The sequence below is a fragment of the Channa argus genome, chromosome 1, assembly GCF_033026475.1.
Source record: "Channa argus isolate prfri chromosome 1, Channa argus male v1.0, whole genome shotgun sequence".
Lineage (NCBI taxonomy): Eukaryota > Metazoa > Chordata > Actinopteri > Anabantiformes > Channidae > Channa > Channa argus.
The window spans coordinates 50,091,497-50,115,835 of record NC_090197.1 but is presented as its reverse complement, the minus strand read 5'-3'; the positions used below and the strand labels follow the sequence as shown (position 1 = coordinate 50,115,835).

Here is a 24,339-nt window from a genome sequence, read left to right as displayed (position 1 = left end):
ACAGGTTTTGCCTTATCAAATTCCAGGTAAAGTATTAAGATGTCGAGGATCATTCTCAACAATAGTTACACATGCTATACAGAGAAAGAGTCCGACAAATGGAATAAACTGTAATCAGGTCGGAGAACATTTAGTCATAGCAAACACAGGAACCCTCCCTCCTAGAAGTGTGTGTGTGGCATTCACCTGTCTAAAACATAGCCCAGAGCCTTCTGTCTGGTCCCAGAGTAGACTGATGGGCTTTTCTCCCAGGCCACCAGGTTGGAAGCATCATGGAAAAGGTGGATGTTGACCAGATCAAAGGCACTGCAGGGAAAGAATAAACGGGAATGAGCCTCTTCAACTAGAATAGTTGCTTGTTGTGACGCAAACTAATATCCATCAAGTAAACAGGATCAAATTGCATGTGAAAAGACCCTAACTACTTCTTAACTCAGTCCTGTGGACTCACATATCACTAAAACACTAATCTGCTTTCCTTCGGCCGCTCTTGTCAAAGGAAAAGCTAGATAGCTCCATACAGTGATAAACATCTCCCTACTGATCCTATCAATCTGTTGTGCTTTTTGTTAGCACGACATGCAGCTGTGCAACCCAGAGGAATTGGTCCCACTTTAAGGGGTTGACTCTGGAGTGACATGTGGCACAATTGAATACACACATGGTCTTTGTTATCTATCCTATCTCTGATCTGTTCTACCTATTCTTCATCATCCTCTCTCTCCCTCTCTCTCTCTCTCTCTATGCTGCTCTTGTCAAACGTCATGCCCCTATTAAATGCTTACCGTTTCAGCTCTTTAGTTCTCATGTCATCCTTCTATTAGATTACAATCCCCATCTTCCACCCCACAATTCCCTGCTCTGCACACTGGAGGCCAGCGTCTGTATTCATGCCATACTGGTTCAATTTCATGTAATGTTTTTTGTCATCTGTCATATGCGACATCGTGACTAAAGAGATTACGTCTAATCAAATCCCCGCATGCCCCTGTGGCACACTGTCTGGAGAGGAACAGCCAGAAAACGTGGGCTCAGTGTCGCTACTATCCATGATAACCACACTGTCCACAGCCCGCTATGACTTTTCGGTAAAGCTAGGCATGACTGACACGGATGAGGCCCGATGCACCGGTGTAGAGACTTGTTAATAAAACTCACCAATCAGCCAGGGCCCATCGAGTTCTGATGAATCCCTTCCTGGACCACTTGGACTGGAAAACAGAGACTGAATTTAGCACGACAATACATTGTTATGGCTTTAAATGTCCTAAAGAGAAATGAAAGTAATAATGTCAAGTTAGAAGTAACAATGCCAATTATCAGAAAGAATAACTGCATTTCTTACATTTTCAACACTATACTTAACCATTTAGCTACACTTTATTTACTATTGTTCTGAAAATATGTATTAGTCTTGAAGTATATGGGGTTGTAATGAAAAAACTTCCTTTAAAAAGTTGTTTATGAATACATGCATTAAATGCAACATATAGAGGTGAAATGATAATCTATTATCAATTATGAGATAAGCAGTAGTGCAATGTAAGTACATTTCCTCAGGTGTTTTATTTATTTGAATAGCTCAACTCCAAGTCACCACATTTCATTAGGTTTTATTTATCACTGGTATTTAATACTTTTTACTCCACTGCATCTGTAATAGTCACAAGTAGACTTTGACCAACTGACAAGCCAGTTTTTAACATTTTTAGTTCATCAGCATCAGCTGAAAACTTTGATCGCGCAGGTACGTTTTGAAACATGGCTGCCTGCAGATGTGTCTGCAGCCTCGTCAGTGTGGCTGCTGTGGAAGGATATCAGCACTTCCCCCGTGCAAATTCTTGACATTCCACAACAATGAGCATCCAAACATCACAGGGTACAGTAGAATAGTGGGAAATGTCTTCTGATGTTACTTTAGAGTGTAAATTGCATGACCTTGCTTTGCGATGCAAAAAACAACAGATTAGTCCAGCAAAACTCACAAGTTACTTTTTATTTTTAAGAACATAGCATGATGCATTGTTACGGATTAAGGCAAAGTGTACACATTTAGCATAGTAGCTGTCTCATCCGATCCCACCAACCCTAAGTTAATTATCCAATCACAAATCTAAAGATCTTTCTCAAACAGCACATGATTCACTGTGAAGCTGGTTATTAAATGAAAGACAAATTGCTGTTGTGTTCTAATTCTGAATAAATAAATAAGTCTTTTTCCTTCAGCCTCTCTCTTTTTTTCTTTCCATCTCTCTACGTTAATCCTAATGGAGAGTTAACTGCAGTGATGAATAAACTAATTATGGACCAGGTCACATAATTACAAATTGACTAATTTTATTTAAAAACTCTGATGCAAATTAAAAAGCTAAGAGGTATTTGATAGTGCTTCACATCCTTCAATCTGCATTAGTACAAGATTAACTGTATCAAATTGAATTACATTAGCATACTTGAATTAATCCATACTGCCTCAGCAGGATGTATGGGCCCAATTATGACTCTCTATCCCAATATTGTGACTTTGAAAGGAGCAAGTGGAATTAGATTTGTGTCACAAGGCAGCAAAAAAGACTGACCTTATTTTAAAAGAAACTGTTTGTTGTTTTTTTTTTAAACTAACTCAATATATGAAAAAGATTAACTTTAGTGGTGATGACTGACAAACTAAGCAAATCGCTTTCATGTGTTTTTGTACACAAAATATGTATGTACATTGAATTACACAACCATTAAGCGTTGGTGGCACATTTGTCAATGTAAAGTTGAGGAAACAGAGAGCAAGAGTGCAGAGGATGAGGAGGGACAAGATGAAGAGTGTATGCAGTAGGGTGGGGGGTCTTGGTGGATTTGCTCAGTGCCCGTACCAGAACTGACTGCAGCCAGAGACGTTTAATCTCGATTTAATTTAAAGAGCCATTAACTACAATCGCAGCATTAAAATCCATCACTTCTTTGACACCCGGCCCCAGATTGCCCCATTTCCTCCACGTATGACTGATTGACCCCTTGCTTCATCTCTTGCTTATAAACACGCTCTCACAACGCACACACAGAAAATGTGTAGAGGGCATCACAGTTAGATAGGTGTGTGTGTGTGTGTGTGTGTGTGTGCGCACGGGCCAAGAGAAAGTTTGAAAACACTTACACACTTTTTCATTTCTATTATCTTTTGACCATGTTATTCAATCAAATGGTTGTGAATGGATCATGAAACACACATTAAAAACAATTCATTTTTAAGCATATTGAGCACAGAATAAAGGCCAAATCAAATGTGCTAATTAAGCCGGACTTTTATCAAGAAAACTGTCCTTTGCAGCAGTAACAGCCTGACAAATCCATGGCCTTTCAGTGATCAGTTTTTGCAAATATGTAAGAAGGTTCATATTGTGTTCCCCGACTCTTCAGTCCAGCTTCTCCCACAGTAGCACAATAAGATTCAGATCTGGTCATTGAGCTTCTTAAGTCATCAACAAGAGTATTCCAGAAACTACTATCCTCTCCAAATAATTCTTGCACAACCGAGAAAAATGTCTGGGATCATTGTCTTGCTGCAAAATGAAGTTATCCAACAATTAGTTATTGCAGAGAAGGAATGTGTCATGATGCAGATCAGCCATTCTCCCATTGGCAAAGCTTCTCCAAATCACCACATTTCCACCATTACACTTCACTAATGGCGTTAGACAGGCATCTGTCATTTCTTCATGAGCTCTGCACCCAACACGTTCTTCACTTGGATACAAACAGCTCAAATGCCACAAGACTTTTTTTTCAGTCATCTAAAGTCCTCTTGACTCAATGCGACCTTTTCTTAAGATTTGCCAGCCTTAGTAGGGGTTTTCTTTCTTGCCAACTCTGCCCATGAGGCCAGCTGACCTGAGTCTACTACACACAATGTCTGTGCACACTAGTTTGTCTCCTGTTCTATACAACAATGCAGCCAATTCCGAAGCAGTAAGGTGTCGGTTTTTCATTGAGGAAATTCGTCAGTACTTGTCTTCTTGGGGCAGATGAGCACTTTGGCCTTTCCCTGTGTCTTTTGTCCTGATTGGATTCAGTTGGAGTCTCTCCGGAGACTGTAGTGTACACTCTAAAGAAATCTTTGATTCTTGGTTTTAGCTCAGAGAATTATTTTCCATTCTTAAGACAAGTAGAGACTAATATATTGACATTTACATTGTAAATATATTTCTAAGAAAAGCTGTTTTTATTTGGCCATTTGTAGTTCTAATTTAAATTAAATATGACAGGTCACCCTCCATATCTATCTATAGAATATATACTGTGTGTGTATGTGTGTGTGTATATCTATATATCTATATCTATGTATATCTATATCTATATATCTCAAGATATAGATATATATATAGAGATATATAGATAGCTATCTCTCTCTCTCTATATATATATATATATATATATAGATATATATATAGATATAGATATAGATATAGATAGATAGATAGATATCGATATATAGATATATATAGATAGATAGAGAGAGAGAGATATCTATATCTTGGTATATAGAGATATCTATATAGATATATAGATATATGTAGATAGATATATCTCCCATTCACCTCCCTTCGGTGGGAGATATATAGGCTTTTTTTTTTTTTGATGGTTGGTTAGATAGATAGATGTTATGCAATTTAAGTGCTTTTATTTTGTAACAAAAATGCTGTTAAGATGATTATCTCAAACAATCAATCAAAGTGCAGAAAAAGAAATGTGTCCCTCTGTACTGGTTGACATGATGACATCATGATTTGGTTGCAGCAGCTGATATTGGAGCAGAGATGATGACACAGATGCTGTCTGGTCGCATTTAATCTGCTGCTGAAACATCATCATCACCGCGTCCTCCCACATCCCTACCTCCACACACACACACACACACACACACACACACACACACACACACACACACAGACCTTTTTTAAACAATTTATGAATTTAACAAATCTATTGTTTGACATACTGTTATTTAAAGTAAAAGAAATATTTAAATGAAATAGAAAGATGACATGTAATCATATCATATATCAGGTTTGGTGGTTTTAAAGAGGCGCTGGGCACGAATGAGGGTAGGAGTCAAAGGACAACGGTAAAAGGTCACAAGGCTTGGGGTGACATTGGCTGACCTTACACAGGTCAGCGATGGCGTCTCCGCCCATGACAGTGATGAACGGCCGCTACACAGCGGGTCACATCCAGGGATGTTCGGCAATACACATATGCGCTGCCACACACACACACACACACACACACACACATGCACAGATGATGGAAGATAAAAGAAAGACAAAAAAGACATAAAAAATATGGGGTGAGGAGGAAGTAGGACCGTCAGATTCAAATTATAAAATGTCAAATGTGACAAAGTCAGGATGGACACACACATGCACACTCACGCACACACACGTGGACTCAGGCTCTCCCGCCGACATTTCTCCGTCCATCCTGCTTGATTCTTTGACCTTTCTTATTTTTCAGCACATAGTCCAACCCCATAAATAATATTATGGCTGGGTGATGTTTGGAGGAAAGGTGATAGAAGAGTGCACAGTGCGGTAGTGGTGGTGGTGGTTTTGTGTGTGTTTGTGTGTGTGTGTGTGTGTGTGTCCATGTAATGGGGTGTGGGGGGGTGGGGGTTACACAAAAGGCCTCTGACAGAAATGCACTGTGAGTAATAAGAAATACACACAAACGCTGATTGATTTGAGCCCCAGTAGACAGTCACATTTATCTTTATTCCATCATCTAGAGGGCCTCACATAGGCGTTATATGACCGGAGAGCACGTGAAAGTATGTGCATGTGGGTGGCTGCTCTAATATAGATGTACTACGAGCACAGAGAGCAGCTCCTGTCTGCGATCAAATGTAGCAGTAAGCACGGTGTAGGAATGTCAAGAGCTGTAAAATTCCCATGGTAACTTTAAGGAGCTGAAAGAACAGGACAGACTAAAGCTAACTGGGTTATCTGCAGCTCCGCTTTCACAATCTTTATACATTTTCAAATCCTTCTGTAAACTAAAAATATGGAGCGCAGAGACCCTTCATTTAGCTTCCATTCCAACATTATCCCCTCATTTATGAGCTCCTTGCAGTCTCATGGATCACGCCTGTCACAGAGAACAGCATCTGTGTCACAGGTGTCTTGTCTGGTGATAAATGCACACAGAATTTTACAAGCAATGCCATTTTAAATGACTTCATCTCCTTAATATACACATCGCATTTATGAATCACATGTAGGTTTTAAATCAAAGGGGAAAAATAGGAGGGAAGTTAACTTTCACCAGGGCGCAGAACTTGAAAGTAATCACAGCCCCAATCTAAGAGCTTACTACAGAGGGGCACTAAAAGGGGGTGAGAAGTCAATGCTTTTATGGACACACTCATGGTGCGTAAGATGCCAAACAACAAATACAAACTCATATGGATGTTGATTTACAGCCTGTCTGCTATTTTCTTCCTTTTTTCTTTTTTTCCCCCCCTCACGGCTGTGTAAAACAATCAATAGCAAGGGCACATTAAGGTCTGGGTCGTATACTTTATTTATATAAGGCAATGACAAATCCTTATGATGCAATGGTTTTTGGAGGCATGTATTACTGTGCCAAACAAAGAAATTTATTGATGCCCGCTGGGAAAGAGGAAAGATTGACAGACAAACAACAGGAAACGACAGGCCGCCAAATCCATCAGGGCAACCTTTCAAAAGAAATGCGCCCATAGTTTGGTTTACTTCCTTCATATTCAGCATTTCGAGGTTTCTCTCCGCATTCACTTACAGCTATAACTCAAAGTGAGATTACAGAAAGAAATGATGTTTTGCATATGGAGAGGTTGTCACTTAAATCAGAATCTAACTAGGAGCAGAAAGGGCCACACGAACAAAGAGCAAATGGGAGTAATTTTACCCAGCATTTCATTTTATGACTTGAGTTTATCTGCTTTTAAAAGGTGAAGAAGTAATCAATCACGGTATAGATTGATTTTAAATAAATTTGGATGTTTTCAAAATTTTAAAATCGTTAAAAAGAGACCTGCGTGGATGATTTCTGATTGTTCTACTTCTGCATTTTTTGGGACAGTACAGCTACATTATGTAGCTTTTATTTTTGAAGAGATAGGCTCCATAAAGTAACTCATTGTAGAAAAGTGCTGTCAAAGTCTTTCATGACACAGACTCAGAGCAGCAGAGGCAGCAGTGGTGAGATATTCAAAGGTCTCTGAGTGAGACTTGCCCCTTCTCAACAGTCAAAGAAGGTTGAGCATTACACGTTGATGTGAAATACTATGTCCAGTGTGTTTATGAGGCGCCACAGGCTGCGACAACGCGTCAGTCAGTGACGTTCTCAGTGTTTTGGTTTTGACTCCCAAAAAATGCCCACTGTAGATTGTATCTGCACAGGTGCTGAAACCAATAGTCAATTACCGAAAGGGAATGCAACTATTTTAATAATTAATTATTCCTTTTAGTTACTGCTTAAGTAACAATAACAAACGTACTTACACTTTGATTATCGGTTTTCTAGTGGTATGAGCAAAATAATCAATGTGAAAACAGACAAATTGTGGTAAAGGTTGTTCACAGTTACACAGGCAAAATGACTAATCAATTCATCCCGTAAGCAACTGGCAGATACATTAAAGATTAAAACTAAATTAATAATATAATATAGATTTATATGGAATATGGGGACACAATCCATGTGCTGAATGTGGTGAATGACATTTGATTTTAAACACAGATACATATTACAATACACTCTCCCACCATGATGTCAGCACCAATTATCTTAGTCATAATTTATTATTGGAGGACTGTAAAGGTAAAACACAAGTAAGAAACCCCCCCCCACACACACACACACACAAACTGGCCACCTGAGCAATCACACTGAGGATTCTGTTTGACAAACAAGATCAGCATCTGGCATTCATTTTGTTTCCCCTTGGAAATTAGTTATGAGCATAAAACCAAGACGCGTGCCCACATCCTTTTTCTTAAATTTGAATCCTATGGTCGAAGTATCTTAAACAGAGGAAGCTGGGACAACTGGTTTGGGACTATGTATGTCGTCCTGTCTGGTCCAAGATCTGCATGTAATAAGATTCCTCAACACCGCAGATGGATGGCAAATCTAGGCAGTTTCATCTACTAAAAGAGGGCATAAATCACTCGCGGAGGAAGCGGGGACGAGGCAGGGGTTATCACCAGTCTGCCTCCCTCATGAGAGCTTTGCATTAAAGCATTAGTGAAATTAATTCATCTTTCATAAGAGGTTTGAGCAGTATCTGTGATCTATGATAACAACCAATTTCTCACTACGGAGGGGCCTGGAAGAGGAGTGGAGGAGGGGGCTGGGCAGGGAAAAAAAAAATACTCGATGACCCTGATAGACTACACAAATCTGCTCTTTTTAAATGGGCTAACATTATCTGGAGTGCTGCTCTCTGGAGCATCATCCTGGATTCATATCCCAGCCGGGAAAGAGGCATAAATCACTAGGCAAAACTTTTCTCATCACACACTCACACACACACACACACCTCCTTTCTCTCTACATCACTCCCCTCATCCTTCTCACAATATGCCGTGCCAGGTTTGTTTTGTAGTTTTCTTTGCTTGTCCGGTTAAAGGCAGAACAATGCGTTGCTGTAATCATTTTAAATGGCTTTGCACCTCAATCAGTGTAATTGGTTTTAGATCATCTCTGGAATGAGGAAGTGGGAAACCTGAGACATGATGCTGTGGGCTGGGTGTGTGTGAATACATATGTTTGTGTGTATGTCTAGGGTGGCTCAGGGTGGGGAGGGGGTAAGAAGAGGGGGGGGTCCTGCTGTGTGTGTGAAAGAGACGGAAATTGGGGGGAAGTGTGTGAAGGGGGCCGTATCAATCTGTTTTGCATATATTTGCGAAGGCGGCCGTCGGAGCATGGTTGACAGATGAGTGGGGAGTGTGGGGATGACACACGGGCGGTTGTGCTCTTTATTACTATATCAGCACAGCTATGCTCAGCACTCAGCTTCCCTCTAATGGCAAAGCACGCCGAAACCAGAAAACCGAAACTCTGCCGAGTGGGCAGAGAACTCCTCCATGAGATGTCGTGGGCACAACAAAGACTTTCTCCATTTCTGGATTGATATTATTTTTATTTTTTATTTTTTTTTAAATCAGCCGTGTGTCGACCAGATTTTCTTAAAGCATAAAAGATCTTTTAAAAATAAAATTACAATGAAGGAACCTTAAAATATATTTTCTGGATTTTTTTTTTATTTATTATTTTTATCTGAATAAGGTAAAACTTATCAAAACGTATCCATTGTTGTGTTTTTTTTTTTTTTAAATAACATTACATGATATACGTGGTTACTCCTAAGTGAGTGACTGACCACCTTTGGAAATGTACCCACTTTATTAAACCTTCATAGTGTATAGGCTTTAAAAAGTCTGTGTTTATTTATCATGACACATTTCCTCTTGTCAGAGTGACATCTGTCATTCCATGACTTCACAGGAAGGGGTCTTTAAATGACCACCATCAGTCAGCAAAGTGTATTTACGGCAGAACCCACCTCAGGAAAGTAGTCCTGTGGAAACTTCTCCTTCTCTAGCATAGGAGTGCTTTCTAGTGTCTCGGAGCAGGTTTCCTTTCCCTCCACCTTTTTGAATTTCTTGGCTTGAAGGAGACGCGGAGAAGAAAAAACAAAGAGAGAAAGAGACAGAGACACAGACGTAGGTGGGGAAACAGAGCAAGCAAGAGGGAGAAAGACAGCTTATTGTTACGAATGCGACAGGTTCATTTTTGGGGAGCCCTTGATTATATGTGATTAAGAATTTCTTTATGCCACTGGAGCTTATGCCAGAGTCACACTGGCCTTCTTCAGACAACTGCCCCACCTGCTGGTTAGAATGAGGAATGTGTGAATCAGGCAGTTGGGTGATAAGCATGTGTTTGATCCATATCAACTTAGGCAAAACAAATCCTCAGAAACACTAACGTAACCTAAACTATGTTCACACGATTTATTATAACAGAAAGATTTCTCTTACAGATGAAGAAATCTTGCAATACAGTTTACTACTTTACTACTTTTTTTTTTTTTACAAAAATCTACTCTAAAATGTTTCTTTTTATTTATGAGATACTTCAACTCTTGTTCTAAAACTTAGAGTGAATCTTTATCATATAGATATATGATAAATATATCACACATAAAAAGGTTGTGGATTTGTACTTGTTATGCTTTAGAGGAATAATATTAAATTGTTTCATTCACACTTATAAACAACAACAACAACAACAACAACAAAAAAGGACAGTTTTAAACTATGAGCTCACATGTGGTGACAGTATTGTTACAGTTCACATTTTCAATTTTTGCATTTCACTTAATTGCAAAAAGACATTGAGTGGAATAACTCTTCTGGAATTCTCTTAAAGTATTTAAAAATGGAAAAATCACACGTGCACATATTAAAAATAATGATGGCTTAACTTCACTTAATTTCGGTAATTTCTGATACTGGCTCACTGTCATGGCTTCATAGGACAAACAGAACATGTTAAAATCATAAAGAGCATCTGTGCTTTTCCTATTTTGACAGTAAAAGCTACATATACCCAAGTAAATATGATTTGAAATCAAATCTGTAAAGTATGCATGTGTACACAGTGAGCGATGCTCTCGACCCCTCCCATGTCTTCGCCCTGTCCTTCACTGGGATAAACTGGTGCTAATGCAGACTTGGGTCTAATAAAAAACGAGGCGCCTTCACATCTATATCCTTTCTATAATTAGCACGGCCACCGGACCCCAGGGCCCTCTGACACCTCAGGCTGATGAGACTGCTGTAACTGTCCAATAACCCGCCACAGACCATTACTGTAGGCCTGAAATCTTATGAATTAAATCCTAATATTAATAAGCATTACCATTCTGTCCGGCTCCCTTTACATTATCCTCAGGGCCAATCTAAGCTCACTGGTTTTGATGGAAATGGGAATAGCCTGGAAATGGTTGTGTGATATGCAGGGGTGGGATGAGGGGGGCACTGTGTGGTGGTTTCATTTCAAGACAGTGGTGATGATGTACCTGTATACTGGAGGATTGTACTCACCTTTGAAATCAAACTGGTGGATGTTTTTCAAAGACTCGTGGATAAAGTAGAAACTTCCAAGAGCCTACAAGAGAAGCAAAAAAAAACAAAAAAAAAGTTTTGAGATTGGACATAGTTTCGATAAATAAATTCACATATTTTCACATTTGTTTCTTGCTGAATGTGTCTTCAGATCAACTCTGTGAGTCTGTCACGCGAGTTCTCCAGTTCCAAACCTTATTTAACAATGTGGAGCATGCTAAGACTTAACCGATGTGAGAATGCTTGACTAATAAACTGGGCTACAAGCCTCACTCGTTAAGGCTCTACAGCACACTTCTCACAGCTCCACTCATTGGGGGGATAAAACAGTACACACTATCAGCTACACAACAACAGGTGCAATGTGCTCTCAGTACTGTACACTCAGTAGACCCCATTCTCGGGCTCAGAGTCTTCTAATGTGGCAAGTCAACAATTTGGGGCCTTTAAGGGACACATTCAGATTCACTTCTGAATGAGGAAAGATCAACTTCAATAGGCCTAAAATCTTAATTTTCCTTGTGAACAATCAGGAAACTTTCCCAGTCGGTGGGCAAGCCAGTCAAAATCTGTGGGAAGAAGTGAGAGTTGTACAGAGGGATTTGATGCGGTTCACAGTCCACTACGCTGCTTTCTGTTGCCCTCTTTACATTTAGGGCAAATGGAGGCAAAGCTCAAGCCCAATCCCCTGTGCCTTTGAGATAGCAGACCTTTGGCTTGGGATAATTCAAAGTCTCCTTTTCCCCCCCCCCCTTTAAGAACAAGGCAGATGGCGAGTAACTTTTGGCAGAGTTACCAAATTAAAACATAAGTAAGAAGAGAGAGATAACTGTGAAACAAAAAGCAAAGATGCGTTTTTAAGCTTTCCCAGTGAATTTCCTATGTAAGAAAAAAAAGCTTTTTTATCCAAGAAATTTACTGAGGAAGTTATAGAGCAACAACTGATGAAGAGGAGTAAGAGGCATGTGATCAAGGAAAAGCGGTAGTAGGATTTAGTTGTCCCTACGTTCTCCAATTGATGCTGGGTGCAGGCACCCTGGAGAGATTTTGGGCCTTACCCAGCCTCTCTATTATTTATGAGCACCAGGGCATCTTGAGATTAAACATTTGCTTATCCGTCAAAAGCACAAACATGAGGTCCTGCCTATCTCCTTGAAATGTACGTTTAGCCGACGGACGGAGTTGCACATTTAATTGATGAGAACATACGATGGTGACAGGACAGAGGAAATAAGAGGGAGGGGCAAGCATTGGGTGACGGCAGGACTCAAGGTCACAGCTTCCCGATGCAAGAAGACGACTTCCCGCTAAGGTTCCCCTGTGCTTATTTGCGCTCACTTGTCTTTTATGTTCTCTTTCACCTTAAAGAGCCAACCACGGACCTGGGGACAGAGATGAATGGTCTGGGGGTTTTCTATGATATTTGTCAAAATGCTGCCACTATGCTAAATGCTCTTTTTGTGTGAATATTTCAGTGGATAGTGACGTACACGTGACGGGGTTGAAATATGACAAAAAGAGAATTCCGAAGGGTTTTAAAAAAACAAATAAAAACATTCATATATTCATATATATAAACTGCAGTGGTGCAATTTTTCTGCACAGTCAAGAGTATTACTACTGCTTGACTACTATAGAAAATTAAAAATGTAGTAATTGATTAATTGTTTAAGTCATTTATCAAGCCATACTGACAAAGAATTCTTCATTCTAGCTGCTTGAACATCTATTTTATAGTTTTGTAAATTGAATACATTTGGTTTTTAAGACTGTAAAAGTATAAATTAAAGCAAACAAGAACTTAACAAGTGACAGAAATGTTGCACTTGATCGCAAACCCTGATTGTATGGATGGAATCTGGAGTAAATACCATCTCTAGGAACTAAAATTATTTCATTTATTAAATCAATGATGAAACCCTTCAAGATGAATCCAAATAGTCACTGTATCTTGGGAGCAGAAGCTGATCCCTTAATATGCCCTCGATGCCTGAGCTGGCTAAAAATAAAACCAACATGACATTAAACACATTGCCATAATTCAATTTTCAAATAAATGATAAACAACAATGCTTAAGTGGCTATCCATGTAATCGCAAAAATCTACTTAACCCTCAACCCTAATAAATATTTATTTGACATCAGGGTTCAGAACCTATAACAGCTGCTCTCTCTCCTCTGCCACCCTACGGCACTCTTCATGAAGAAGCTATTATATTAGCAGGGCACAATTAATCCATTTGTCTCCGTACATGACAGGCTCAAAATATTCATTAGGGCTGGACTGCGCTGACAGGCAATGCTTATCTTTTACCAGTAGCTTTACAATGGCCTGTGTCAAACGTATGTTTGTCACGTTCCTCTTTATTGATTAGCTGCCAGATTCACTTGAAATAATTAAAAGTATATTTTACATATTTATAAACCCCACTGCCACGGCAGCTACTTAATTTTCCATTAGTAAAATGCAGTCTATTAAGTGCACCGTGAGGTCTGCAGAGGGAGGGTAAGGGGAAATGAGTAATCACCATAATTGTAGACAGAAAGACAATAACCGCACCATAAAAGCTGGGGTTTTATGACTCGTTCTGGCAATGCTATCTCTTATCATGAGTCCTATGGGCTACACCGTTCACAGATAAGGGCACACTGACACAACGGCAGCTGTGCTTGCTCTCTCTGTGCATGTGTGTGTGTGTGTGTGTGTGTGTGGTCATGCAAGTGTGTAGTTGACATTTCAAAAACCCCAGCAGATATGGGCTGAACAAGTCCCAATAGACTGGCTGGTAGAAAATAGAGACTTGAGAGCAGCAGTACATAGGCTGCATACTTTGCTTGGCTGAATGCTTCATCAATACCAAGGACTGCAAAAATTAGTTCTGGCCGATGAAGAGAAGCGGGAATTCTGTGACCTCTGAATAGATTTTCTGCATTTAATGTGAAAAATGAGCCATAAACCAAACATAAAAGTAATAATTTTTCTTCAAGGTCTCACCTCCAATCAGTGCTGAGGGAGAGCAGCCTGTCCCAGGAGAGCTGACACATACACACTCCAGTGTCATTACAGTGTCACTGTACAACTTCAGAGGGTAATGTTCTGCTGTCCCCCAGACACTAGCAAAGTGCAAGATTATGGGATTGTGGAGCATAGCAACAAGAACGCGTGTCCAAAAAAAGTCATTTATGAGGGGAAAAAAAAAGATGCACTCCAACAGAACCTCAGTGAGGGAAGCTGCCTTAAGTAGTGTTGAATCATAATTCCGACTAAGTAGTACTATGTGTTTTTATAATGTTAGAATCTTAAATATATATAGTCCATAGTACCACTTAGTACACAGTTTGTGCTACACAATGCATCTTCAGAGCAAGATTTCTCATTCTCTCTCTCTCTCTTTTTTTTTCTTTGAGTTGAGGACCTTTGGTGCTGGTAGCACTTTTTCAGCATTCAAAGAAAATAATTGTCCTTTATAACTTTGATCTTTGATTTTGGTTAAACAACACTGCGACCACAAAGCCAGACGGGCAAGAAACACAAGCAGTCAGATAGTCAGTCAGACTGTTATCCGTAGTCAGACCACAAGTGAAATGTTGGTTGTAATACCATAGCATTTCATTACAAATGAAATATTAGTTTACAAATCCATTGGTCAAACAGAAATAGGTATGTGATGATTCACCATGGTCTTATATGCAGTAACTTGATGAGTACAGTCTTAACAGTACAGGAAGGATGGCTAAAACTACAAAAGTACGACCCGAGTTGTAAAACAACGCAAATATTCTTTAAAAGCACTTCCTTTAAAGTGATACTTGCACTGTAATCATAATTATCTGTGTCAGAGCTGAGCCGCAGGGCTCATTACAGAACCTCAGAGAAATATCTCCTTTGGGTTTTCTGTGGCATTTTGCCTGCTAGACAGCAGAGACAAAATGGGCTGTTTTCCACTTTATATCTCATTGCTCAGAAATCCCTGGAGTCCCCTCATCTGTCAATTCTTGAGTGAAGCCACACTTCCACACATAGAAACAGACATACAGCAAAGCAACGCAGACATGTAGAGACATGCACACGCACACGGTCTTATCGAAAGGTCAATCAGATATGCTGTCATGAAGAAATGGTGTTGCAATGTATCAGAAAACATGTGTTCTGTCAAAACAGCTTACAGCAGGAGACACAGACAAAAGCTCTGGCTAATAGTTGCATAATATCCTCAGCCACTAAAGATCAGGCTTTTCTCATGGCCAAATCCTTAACATACACCATTTGTAAGTGGAAAGGCTCAAACCTTTAGCAGACAATGTCAACAGTATGCGATGTGTTCAGTCCTTCCATATTAAATGTAAAAAATAATATGTTTACCTTACAATCAGGTCTCTGTCACACCAAGGGACCTATTGATATGCAGTATCAGGGCCTGCACTTATATTCAATACTATCAGCCTGTTGAGCATCCTCTGCAAATACAGTACCTGAGCGCTGGAGTGAGCAACACATATAGCTTTTTCAGTCCAGAAATAAAGATGGAGAAGCTTTAGTATTTCCAAGACCTCCTGAGCCCACCGCCCACCTCAGGCTGCCATGTGTTTGCCAAGGCCCTCTTCCACTGCCATTGATTGAGTATTCAGAGTATTGAGCCACAGTGTCTATTATTCATCATCTGGCTAGAAGGCCTGACTGGATACACAGACAAAACTCTCATTAAAGCTTCTTCTGTCACTTTCTGTGATTTGAAAGCAGCCCGAGTGTTGGAGCCATCTGTCATGTCTTGAAAGAGCACTTGTCTCTGGGGTGTGTGGGGGGCACAGGTATCTGACAGAGGGAAGGAACTACACTCAGATTTACCATTAGGATCCAACTGCCACTGTAACTGCCTCATGGTTAAACCTTGCAAGACAATTGGTTTTACATGGCAAAGTAGGACTAGTATGGATCCCTTGCAAATAATAGGTGGAACCATTCGCATTTACTGCAGGGCCACCTGAACCTCACTAAAGTGGATAAAACTGACCTGTAACATCTAAACATTAACTAAAACAGACGTTTTATACTGCTATGCCACATGCTGCATCTGAGGGCTTACGGTACAGAATGTACAGCTGTAATAGCAGCTATTTAAACTTGTTAAATCTTGACAATATTTAGAGCAATGTGAATTATTAGGGAAGCATCAAACTTTAAACATGCATAAATCAATCTACTTTGCTCTGGCGCTCCCTCCCTAAATCTGCTCTGCCACAACACTGCAGGTGCATAATTATTATAAAATTACAATAATTACAAATGCTATAAAACCTACTAATCAAGCAGAAATAAGTGGAAGTCTGAGAGTCAGGGTCACAGGACGGCTTGACAGTAGCTCTTCGCATTCAGGTAAGATTCTAATCATATTTCTTCTCAAAATAACATGCTGTATTTAAAGAAAAAATGTAAATACTGTAAAAGCTAAATTCTTTGGTTTTTGAACCACTTCAGTCTAAATTCTAAATTTCAGACTCCTGGTGGTTACTCGGATTTGTCTTCTTCTTATGGAGGCACTAGAGGCGAAGTCAGGAAAGATGTGCAGATCACAATAGGCAAACGGCAAGTTCTCCAATATATCATGAGACATTTTATTAAAAACAACATGTTCAAACTGCTGGTGTTGCAAGAAAAGTCAGGGGATGTTCAAAGACATCAAGATATGTATATCCTCTGCGGAACATCTCTACAAAATTTCATAGTTATCCATACAATAGTTGACATGTCAATCTGGATCAACGTGGACCGACAGTGTCACTTCTGGGTCATCAGTCAGAGCACTCTGTATTTGCTACATTTCCCAAATTCCATCCATTTATTGATTTTCTATTTCAAGCGAACCCACACTGCTGTATGGATCATTCATGCTACCTGTATTTTAGCTCTGTAGTTTCTGAGGGCTCTTGGCACAGTGTTTCCAGGCTTCCACTTCATTATTCTAAAATCCCCCACAATGCAGAGCGACATACGCCCATGATTGATCTCAAAACCACTGATTTTATTTTCTTTTGAGGAAAATATTATGGATGGGTCTAAACAAGGCATAATTGGCCAAACCCACAGCCAGCGCCTGACCTGCCAACAATCCAGACCCACTCCCAAGGTTGGCTGCCTCCCTGGGAAATATTGTGCATTAATTTCATTTAGTCTCCCCTCCAACATTCAATGGTAGAAGTTAATTAAATTGCTTGTCCATTGTGTTCATCCACTTACAAAGTTAATAATATTGTGCTGGGGAATTAAAGAGCGTTTTATAAAGCGCACGGGATGGGAGCTGGCAGGCACTACATTGCCTAGTTGAACCCTGTCAGTTGGTGGGCTTCTGGACCCCCTAATTAGCAGTGAAATGGATGCTTGCATCTGCCAATTTCCTGCCACGCTCATCTGTCCTGTAGTCGCTGCTCTAACCTGCCCGGCAGAAAGGTCTAAAGCAATAAAACCATCACAGCAATGACATTCAACAAAAACGAAAAGTGAATACAAGTATACTTGATCTGACTCAGACTTTAAAATAGCTTCTTTATAATGCCAGGGCTTTCGTTTTTGCTCCAGGACACATTATTAGCTTTCTCAGCATAATCCAGATAGAAAACTTTGGTAACTTTGTAAAAATTGGTCGATACACAAACTAATAGCACCTCCTTTCTATTATTAAAGATGATCATTTGAATAAATGTCTTCTGATAAAGCAATAAGAAAGAAATGTGTTGAGATACATACTGCACATTTGTAGAAAAGATACGGTAAATGCCTACAATTCTCATTAAATAATAAAAATCTAAATGAAATTCAATCCATGATTTCTGCAGTCCAGTAAGGTTAGCAAAGCTCTGTTCTAAGAGAATGAATGACCATAAATATTCTAGCTGCATATTTACTAATAGCATGTTGCTACTTCAGCAGCTTTTAACGAGCACATAAAAACAGAGAATCGGAGTAATGGGATTACACCTGTGAGGCCTGTGCTGATGCTGACCTCTTAATAGAGCTGGGCAAAATAGTCCATCGCATGGCACTATTCATAAATGCATGGTGAAAATAAATTAAATGGAGGAGGCATGGTGAGGGCAACTAGAACCTACATATCAGCAGCAGGTTGAGTACAAGATAACAAAAAAGTTATCCAACACTAGAAAACCTGGGTTGATTTTTGTAGATTTTTTTCGCCCCAATGCAACAAATTTATTAATTTATTTTAATCAATAAATTGATTTCACTTTAGACTATTTTAAATCTGCCGAAAGAACGCAAACATAACTATATCAAGTGTTTAACTTATAAGATCTGCTGAGGTCGTGCTGGGTTATACTGTGCTTTTTATGGACTGTACAGGCCTAAGTAGAAATTCTCCTTGCATGTCATGAAAAACTGAAAAGAAATGATGATCTTAAAACTGTTCAGAAAAACCTTTACAGCCTGTTGTTTGTCATTATTATATCATCTGAAGTATATTGTGAAATAAATCAACTTCTCAAGAGGTAATTAAACAGCATGGCAAACGCCGCTCTGCAATGTCTCATGCTCTGGTGAGCTGTTGTTGACTAGAGTACTTTAGAAAAGAAAGCCGAGCACTTTTAAGGTCACCCATCCCAATGATTTACACACAGCTGGGTTGTTCATAATAAAGCTCAGGTCAAAAATACTGCAGTGCACAATTTAATCAAGACACAAGAACAACAAAAACAGGATGTAACATTCATTCAATGACAAACAGTGAAGAGCAATATGGGGGACAATTACGGTTCTAAAAGGAAATTATACAGCATATGTCTCTACTAACAAGGTCAACTTTTCAACCTTAAGTGTATCAGGCATCTGAAATTGGGCATGAAAAGACTTTTCTTCTTTCTTCACAGGAAAATAATCTTTTGAAAGCAATCTTCAAATAAACCGTTGATCTTGGAGGCTTGGCTTGGTAACAGGCCACTTTCTTTAAATAACTACACTCTCTTTGCTTGATAGAATCATCATTTTAAAAGAGGATATGAAGATGATGAATATTTGCCTTATTAAACTGTTCCCAAAGATGAAAAATCAAAGGCTGAACAATTGAGGTATCCATTAGTAATTAAAGTGACATTACCTCCTCTCTATTTTCTCAAGCAGCTGCTTGGATGCCAGAGCCATTATTCAATTGTTTCAGATGCTGGGGGATAAAATGCCTTTAATATACTTATGCTCATTAATGTAAATCATATTTGGCTATGGATGTCCAATAATCAAAAAGAATATTTCAACTTGTAATTCCCTGTCTGTAAAAGTATTCCCATTAGGGAAAGAGACCCATGCAAATGACAAGTCTCTGTGCTCATTGATTTTTTTTCGGTCCATCTCTTCATTTTGGAAAGGCCGCTAATGTTGTCATAGACTGTTCATCAATCTACATTATTATCTGATTTAATACTGCGCCTATTCATGTGGTCTCATTTGTGAAATAATTGATTGAATTAAGATCATACAAGCGATAGGAAGAATGAAAGCAATATCACTTTAACTGATCGCTGTGGTTAAAAGAAAACTCTGAAGAAGTTTGAAAAGTTTTTACTGTAAATTCCCTAAATGCACAATTTGTTTCTTTGCCTTCTTTACCTTAAACATTTGCACATGTGCACACATGCATGTCAACATCTGGGGTAGTGTGACCAACGACTTTCAATGTTAAATCGTAAGTATTAAGGAAACTCAGCTCTCCTTAAGGATACTGAGCAGAGCTGTCAGAGCTGTGATGTCAGCGAGAAAAGTAATCAGTCAGCTTTTGTCCAGAAGCAGCGTTAATTCTGTCTCTGTCCCACACTCCTGTCTCATGTGGCCTTGCAGTGACAAAGTGGCATCCTTGACAACCCAATGAGATACAGCTCTATTGCAGAGTCCCATAATGAAATATATTAGTTTGTTGCATCTTAAAAGCATTACTTTGTGACTTGTGAGAAGAATTTATCAGGAAAATTCCAATTTGTCTGCATCAAGAGCCCTTCCTCCTCCCTTAGTGCAAACACAACTCTTCCTAAATGAAGGCAACATCGCCTAGATCATAACCCATCTTGTGAAACATCTATAAAAAAAAAATGAAAGCTTCCACAGGACAGGGACAACCGATGGCAGTCTACAGTATCTCGTTGGAGCTCAGAGACTGGGCAGCACTCATCTGAAGATCAAACCAAGATGTCAACCCATCAGAGGAGCGGGTTCAGTTCAGTTCAGCTCAGTTTTGAGGTCGCGTTCAGAAAAATATTTTTTTCCCCTTCTCAATGAATAAAAAAAAAAAATAAGCAGCTTTTTGTCTGTGTGCTGTCTGGGTATGAGCAGAGGCTTTCTCGGAGCACAACAGTGACCACAGGACCGTGAAGCTTTAGAGGAGTCTGCAAAAACACACGCAGCGGCTTGTCTCAGGCTAAGACGCCCGTCCGGTGGCTCTTTGTGGCCTTCTTTGTCTTTATGTAAAAACCAATGCTCACCAATGATGTGTTATGTAAAATTCCCAGAGGCTTGATTTAAATGGTTGGATATCCTCCATGCTAGCTTAGTTATACTCCAGTGCATCGCCCTTAAGAGCACATGGACGCGGCATGAAAAGCAAATGTAAATGCAGTCTCAGCTTTTTAGATAACAAGAAATTATGTCATGGTTTTTTCCCTCTTATTGTATTATTATAATAATAAATAAAAAAGAGTGAACAGAGGATTTTTTTTTTTTTTTTTTTTTTTTTATAACGCAGATGTTTTCTTTTAATCCGTACAATCACAGCATCCAGCCTTTCCTGTGGCCCCTTTTTAAAAGAGTCCTGAGACAGAGATCCTGTGCCAGGGTCAAGAGTGGCAGCAAACCCACGTCTGCTCTCCTGTAAATATCACACGCACAGAAATGTCGGGAGAAAAGAGGATTTGGAGGGGCCCAACAAGTCTCCTGGGTCGCCTCTTTGAGAGCTCCACAGATGACCAGGTGGTACTGTATTGTATATCACTGGGTTGAACTAGAGCAGAATTCGCAAGTGCATCTGTTACACGTGAGACCAAATAAGAGTCCGTGATAGGCAGGTGCCACTTTCTTTTGAACAGATTTTGACAGACTTACTCTATTCAGTGACTCCATACATAGAACTCTATCCCCACAGAACTCTATATGGATCTTAAATGGAAAATTTGAAATACCCAAGCTGATGCGGCTTTTAAGTTTAAGACATTTTAATGATCAGATTAGTTTTAATTGTGTTATTGTTGATGCATTGTGTTGTTTAATATCTTCCCTCCAGGAGTATCTGCTCGTGCACAAACAAACAATATGGTGCAACTTTGCAACATGCATAACAATACTGTTTTTTTTAAAAAAGTTGTAGGGAAATCAGCAACAGTCACAAAAAGGTACTTCCATAAAAATCGTGGAAGGACAGATTTGTATGAAACCCGTTATTTACAGCACAGGCTATAGAGTAAATCGTTCGGCATGTTGGTCTACTTCTTAATGCAATAAAAATGATATTCAAATACAATAAAATGTAAATAGTCTGAATGGATGAAGGTCGCTGCTCAAAAAGCAGAATCAACTCACTAAAGATCTTGGTTTTAGGGGGTTTTGCTAATATGAAGACAAGCTTAGCCAGGTTTAGCATGGAGAATATCAACCATCTGGGAATTTTACATAACACACATCATTGGCGAGCACTGGTCTTTAAATTTGCAATAGACAAATAAAGGGCCACAAAGAGCAACTAGAATGCCATCTTATGTGTGTTGCAAAACAGTCTGTTGAGCTTTTGTTTCACTGCACCGACTATGACCAATTTCCACAATTTATTAAGGAAGTCAGCATGCGTTCTAATTTGGAATCGCTCGATTAGACAGTTGTTCGGTTATTTTGTGTGTGACTGGACACTATATCAACAATTACACTCCCGAGGAGAATGTACACTCCTAAAGATACTATATTCACAAAAAAAAAAAAAAAGTTCAGTGTTCTGTGACTCAGCATTCCAAGAAACGCTCCATTTCCAGTAAGCCAATGCATGTTTTAAAAAGAGCTTTTGTTTCTTCTGAGAAATTTAATTAGGCAGTTAAAATTACGGGCTTTAATCATAACATCCAATCTAATTAGTAGGTTCTTTAATGAGTTGCCAATTAGCTCCAGCTTGGCGCACACAGCGGTGCCATTGTGGCTTGAACTCGTGCAGGAACCCTGCTGACTAGAGCACCCTTTGTGTTAGATTGGTTCCAACTTGGGAAGCATTACGGAGACACGGTTATGCTTTGCTTTACACCTTTATAAGATAACACTTAAATATGTCCTCAGGGTCAGAAAGAGACTCTTCTGTAGTTCGACTTTTAAACATATTATAGTTATATATGTACATTGTATTGTTGCAACTGATAATAGTTTAATGTGCTACATGAAAAGATGTTCCAATTTCAAAAGAATTGTCATGAATTGTCAAATTTTGATGTGAACCTGCTGAAAAGACAACAAACAGTAGAACATACAACATAAAACAGGGCAGTAAATCCAACACTGGGGTGAATGGGTGTAGTCAATAAATGGGCCTATATATTTTCTTGATCAATCACTGTTTTGTTTAAGGCATCTGCAAAGACAATATATCATACGTTATTGTGCACGACACCCTCAAAAAAAAACAACAACAAAAAAAAACAAAAAACAGATTGTTTCTTTGAGGGCAAAGTTAAGGTCCTGTAGCTGTACATTGCCTTTCTGTTTGCAGAGCACCGCCCTTCATCTGCAAAAGCCCATCTACCTCTGACCTCCACAACCTCAGAGCGAGTGCATTAATTTTCCTAACAAAAATCAATTTGCTGAGGAACGAGAGAAGGAGGAAGCCTCTCGTGATTACTGTGGTCAGAACACACCCTCCAGCTTCGAGTGTATGGCTGTTTTTATAGGTAATAGTTTAACAGGGAGTGGTAGCTTTGAGGACAAAGGGATTGGCTCATTGCCCCGACAAATTACATGAGTCATTGAACATTAACGTACACGTTCCACATTTTATAACATTAGAAAATAAGGACTTCAGACAATTTGGAGTTTATATGATGTAAATTTGTTCTCTTGTTAATTAAAAAAAAAAAAAAAGTGGGAAGCATGAGAGATAAATTAGCTTGAAAAGATGGTATTTCAATTTTGAGGACTGGCAAAAAAGAAAAAAAACAACCTAATTCAGTCAACGGCAAGAGGAGGCAAGTGACTGCAAATTCCTGGCTATGTGGCAGCCTAATTTTTGTATGTCTATTTATATGCTGCCCAGATGAACAGACATGCAAACATTCCCCAGAAATCAGATTAGGAAATTATGAGCCCTATCGTTAACCAACTGTTACAGTCCAGAGCTTTGGCTTCCTATTTCCTAATGAAGACCAAGTGAAAAAAAGATTTAATAATGCAACAAATGTGCTTTATAGGCTATTAATATGTAGTACACAACATAAACATGACAACAATATTGGTTGCCCATTTGAAGATCTGAAAAAACAACTGTCCACAGTGGGCAGGATATAGAGTTCTAAAAGTTAAAGAAGAAAGGCAGGCACTGTTTAGAGAGCTTGTGATGCCATTACTCTGACAGCAAGCGAGGGATCATCAGCCAAGGGAGGAAAGGAGGAGTGACTGAGTGTGTGTGCTTAAAATGCCCTATGTGTTTAAAATGTGCTGCACAATACCTGCTAATTCTATTAAGTGCTTCTGTGGTGTGGCTGTGTGGTTATGGCTTGATGTAAATGGACGGCTGGTTGACTAAACAATGCCATAGCATTAGAATAAGGTGATTGGATGACAAAGTGGAGTAGAAGGCCCAAGCCCAGCCACCCCGGGCCTAGCCAAGTCCATTATGAGTATTGGAGACATCTCGATATCCGTCACGGGATGTTGCCAGCTGAGAGAAAAGGGGTTGTTGTTGGGTTTTTTTTAGCCTTCATTGCAAAGATGGTTTTCACCTCGCAACATGTAGGTGTAAGTAATGCAATCAAATAAGGGCCTCGCAAACAATTCTCCCGGCCCATTTCAATCTACTCTGGTACCTTTTGGCCATTTTAGGCAACGCTGGAAGACAACCGGCTCAAGGACAAACATGGTGTCGAGTTTGGTTTCGACTGCCCCAAATCCATCACAGTCAGATTTCATAATGTGTACTTGCAGTCATAAATCATTTGT

General features: G+C 39.4%; 1 protein-coding gene across 5 annotated transcripts in view; it reads right to left on the bottom strand.

Moving 5' to 3' along the window:
• Positions 1-24,339, bottom strand: part of inpp5a (inositol polyphosphate-5-phosphatase A) — a 135,192-nt gene that overhangs the window by 46,804 nt on the left and 64,049 nt on the right. For all 5 annotated transcript variants that reach the window (XM_067474065.1, XM_067474037.1, XM_067474074.1 and 2 more), the window contains exons 5-8: positions 11,145-11,208; positions 9,599-9,702; positions 1,159-1,211; positions 187-306 (exon numbers count right to left, since the gene is read on the bottom strand). In XM_067474065.1, coding sequence (XP_067330166.1) covers positions 187-306; positions 1,159-1,211; positions 9,599-9,702; positions 11,145-11,208 — 341 coding nt within the window. The remainder of the gene's footprint in view (positions 1-186; positions 307-1,158; positions 1,212-9,598; positions 9,703-11,144; positions 11,209-24,339) is intronic.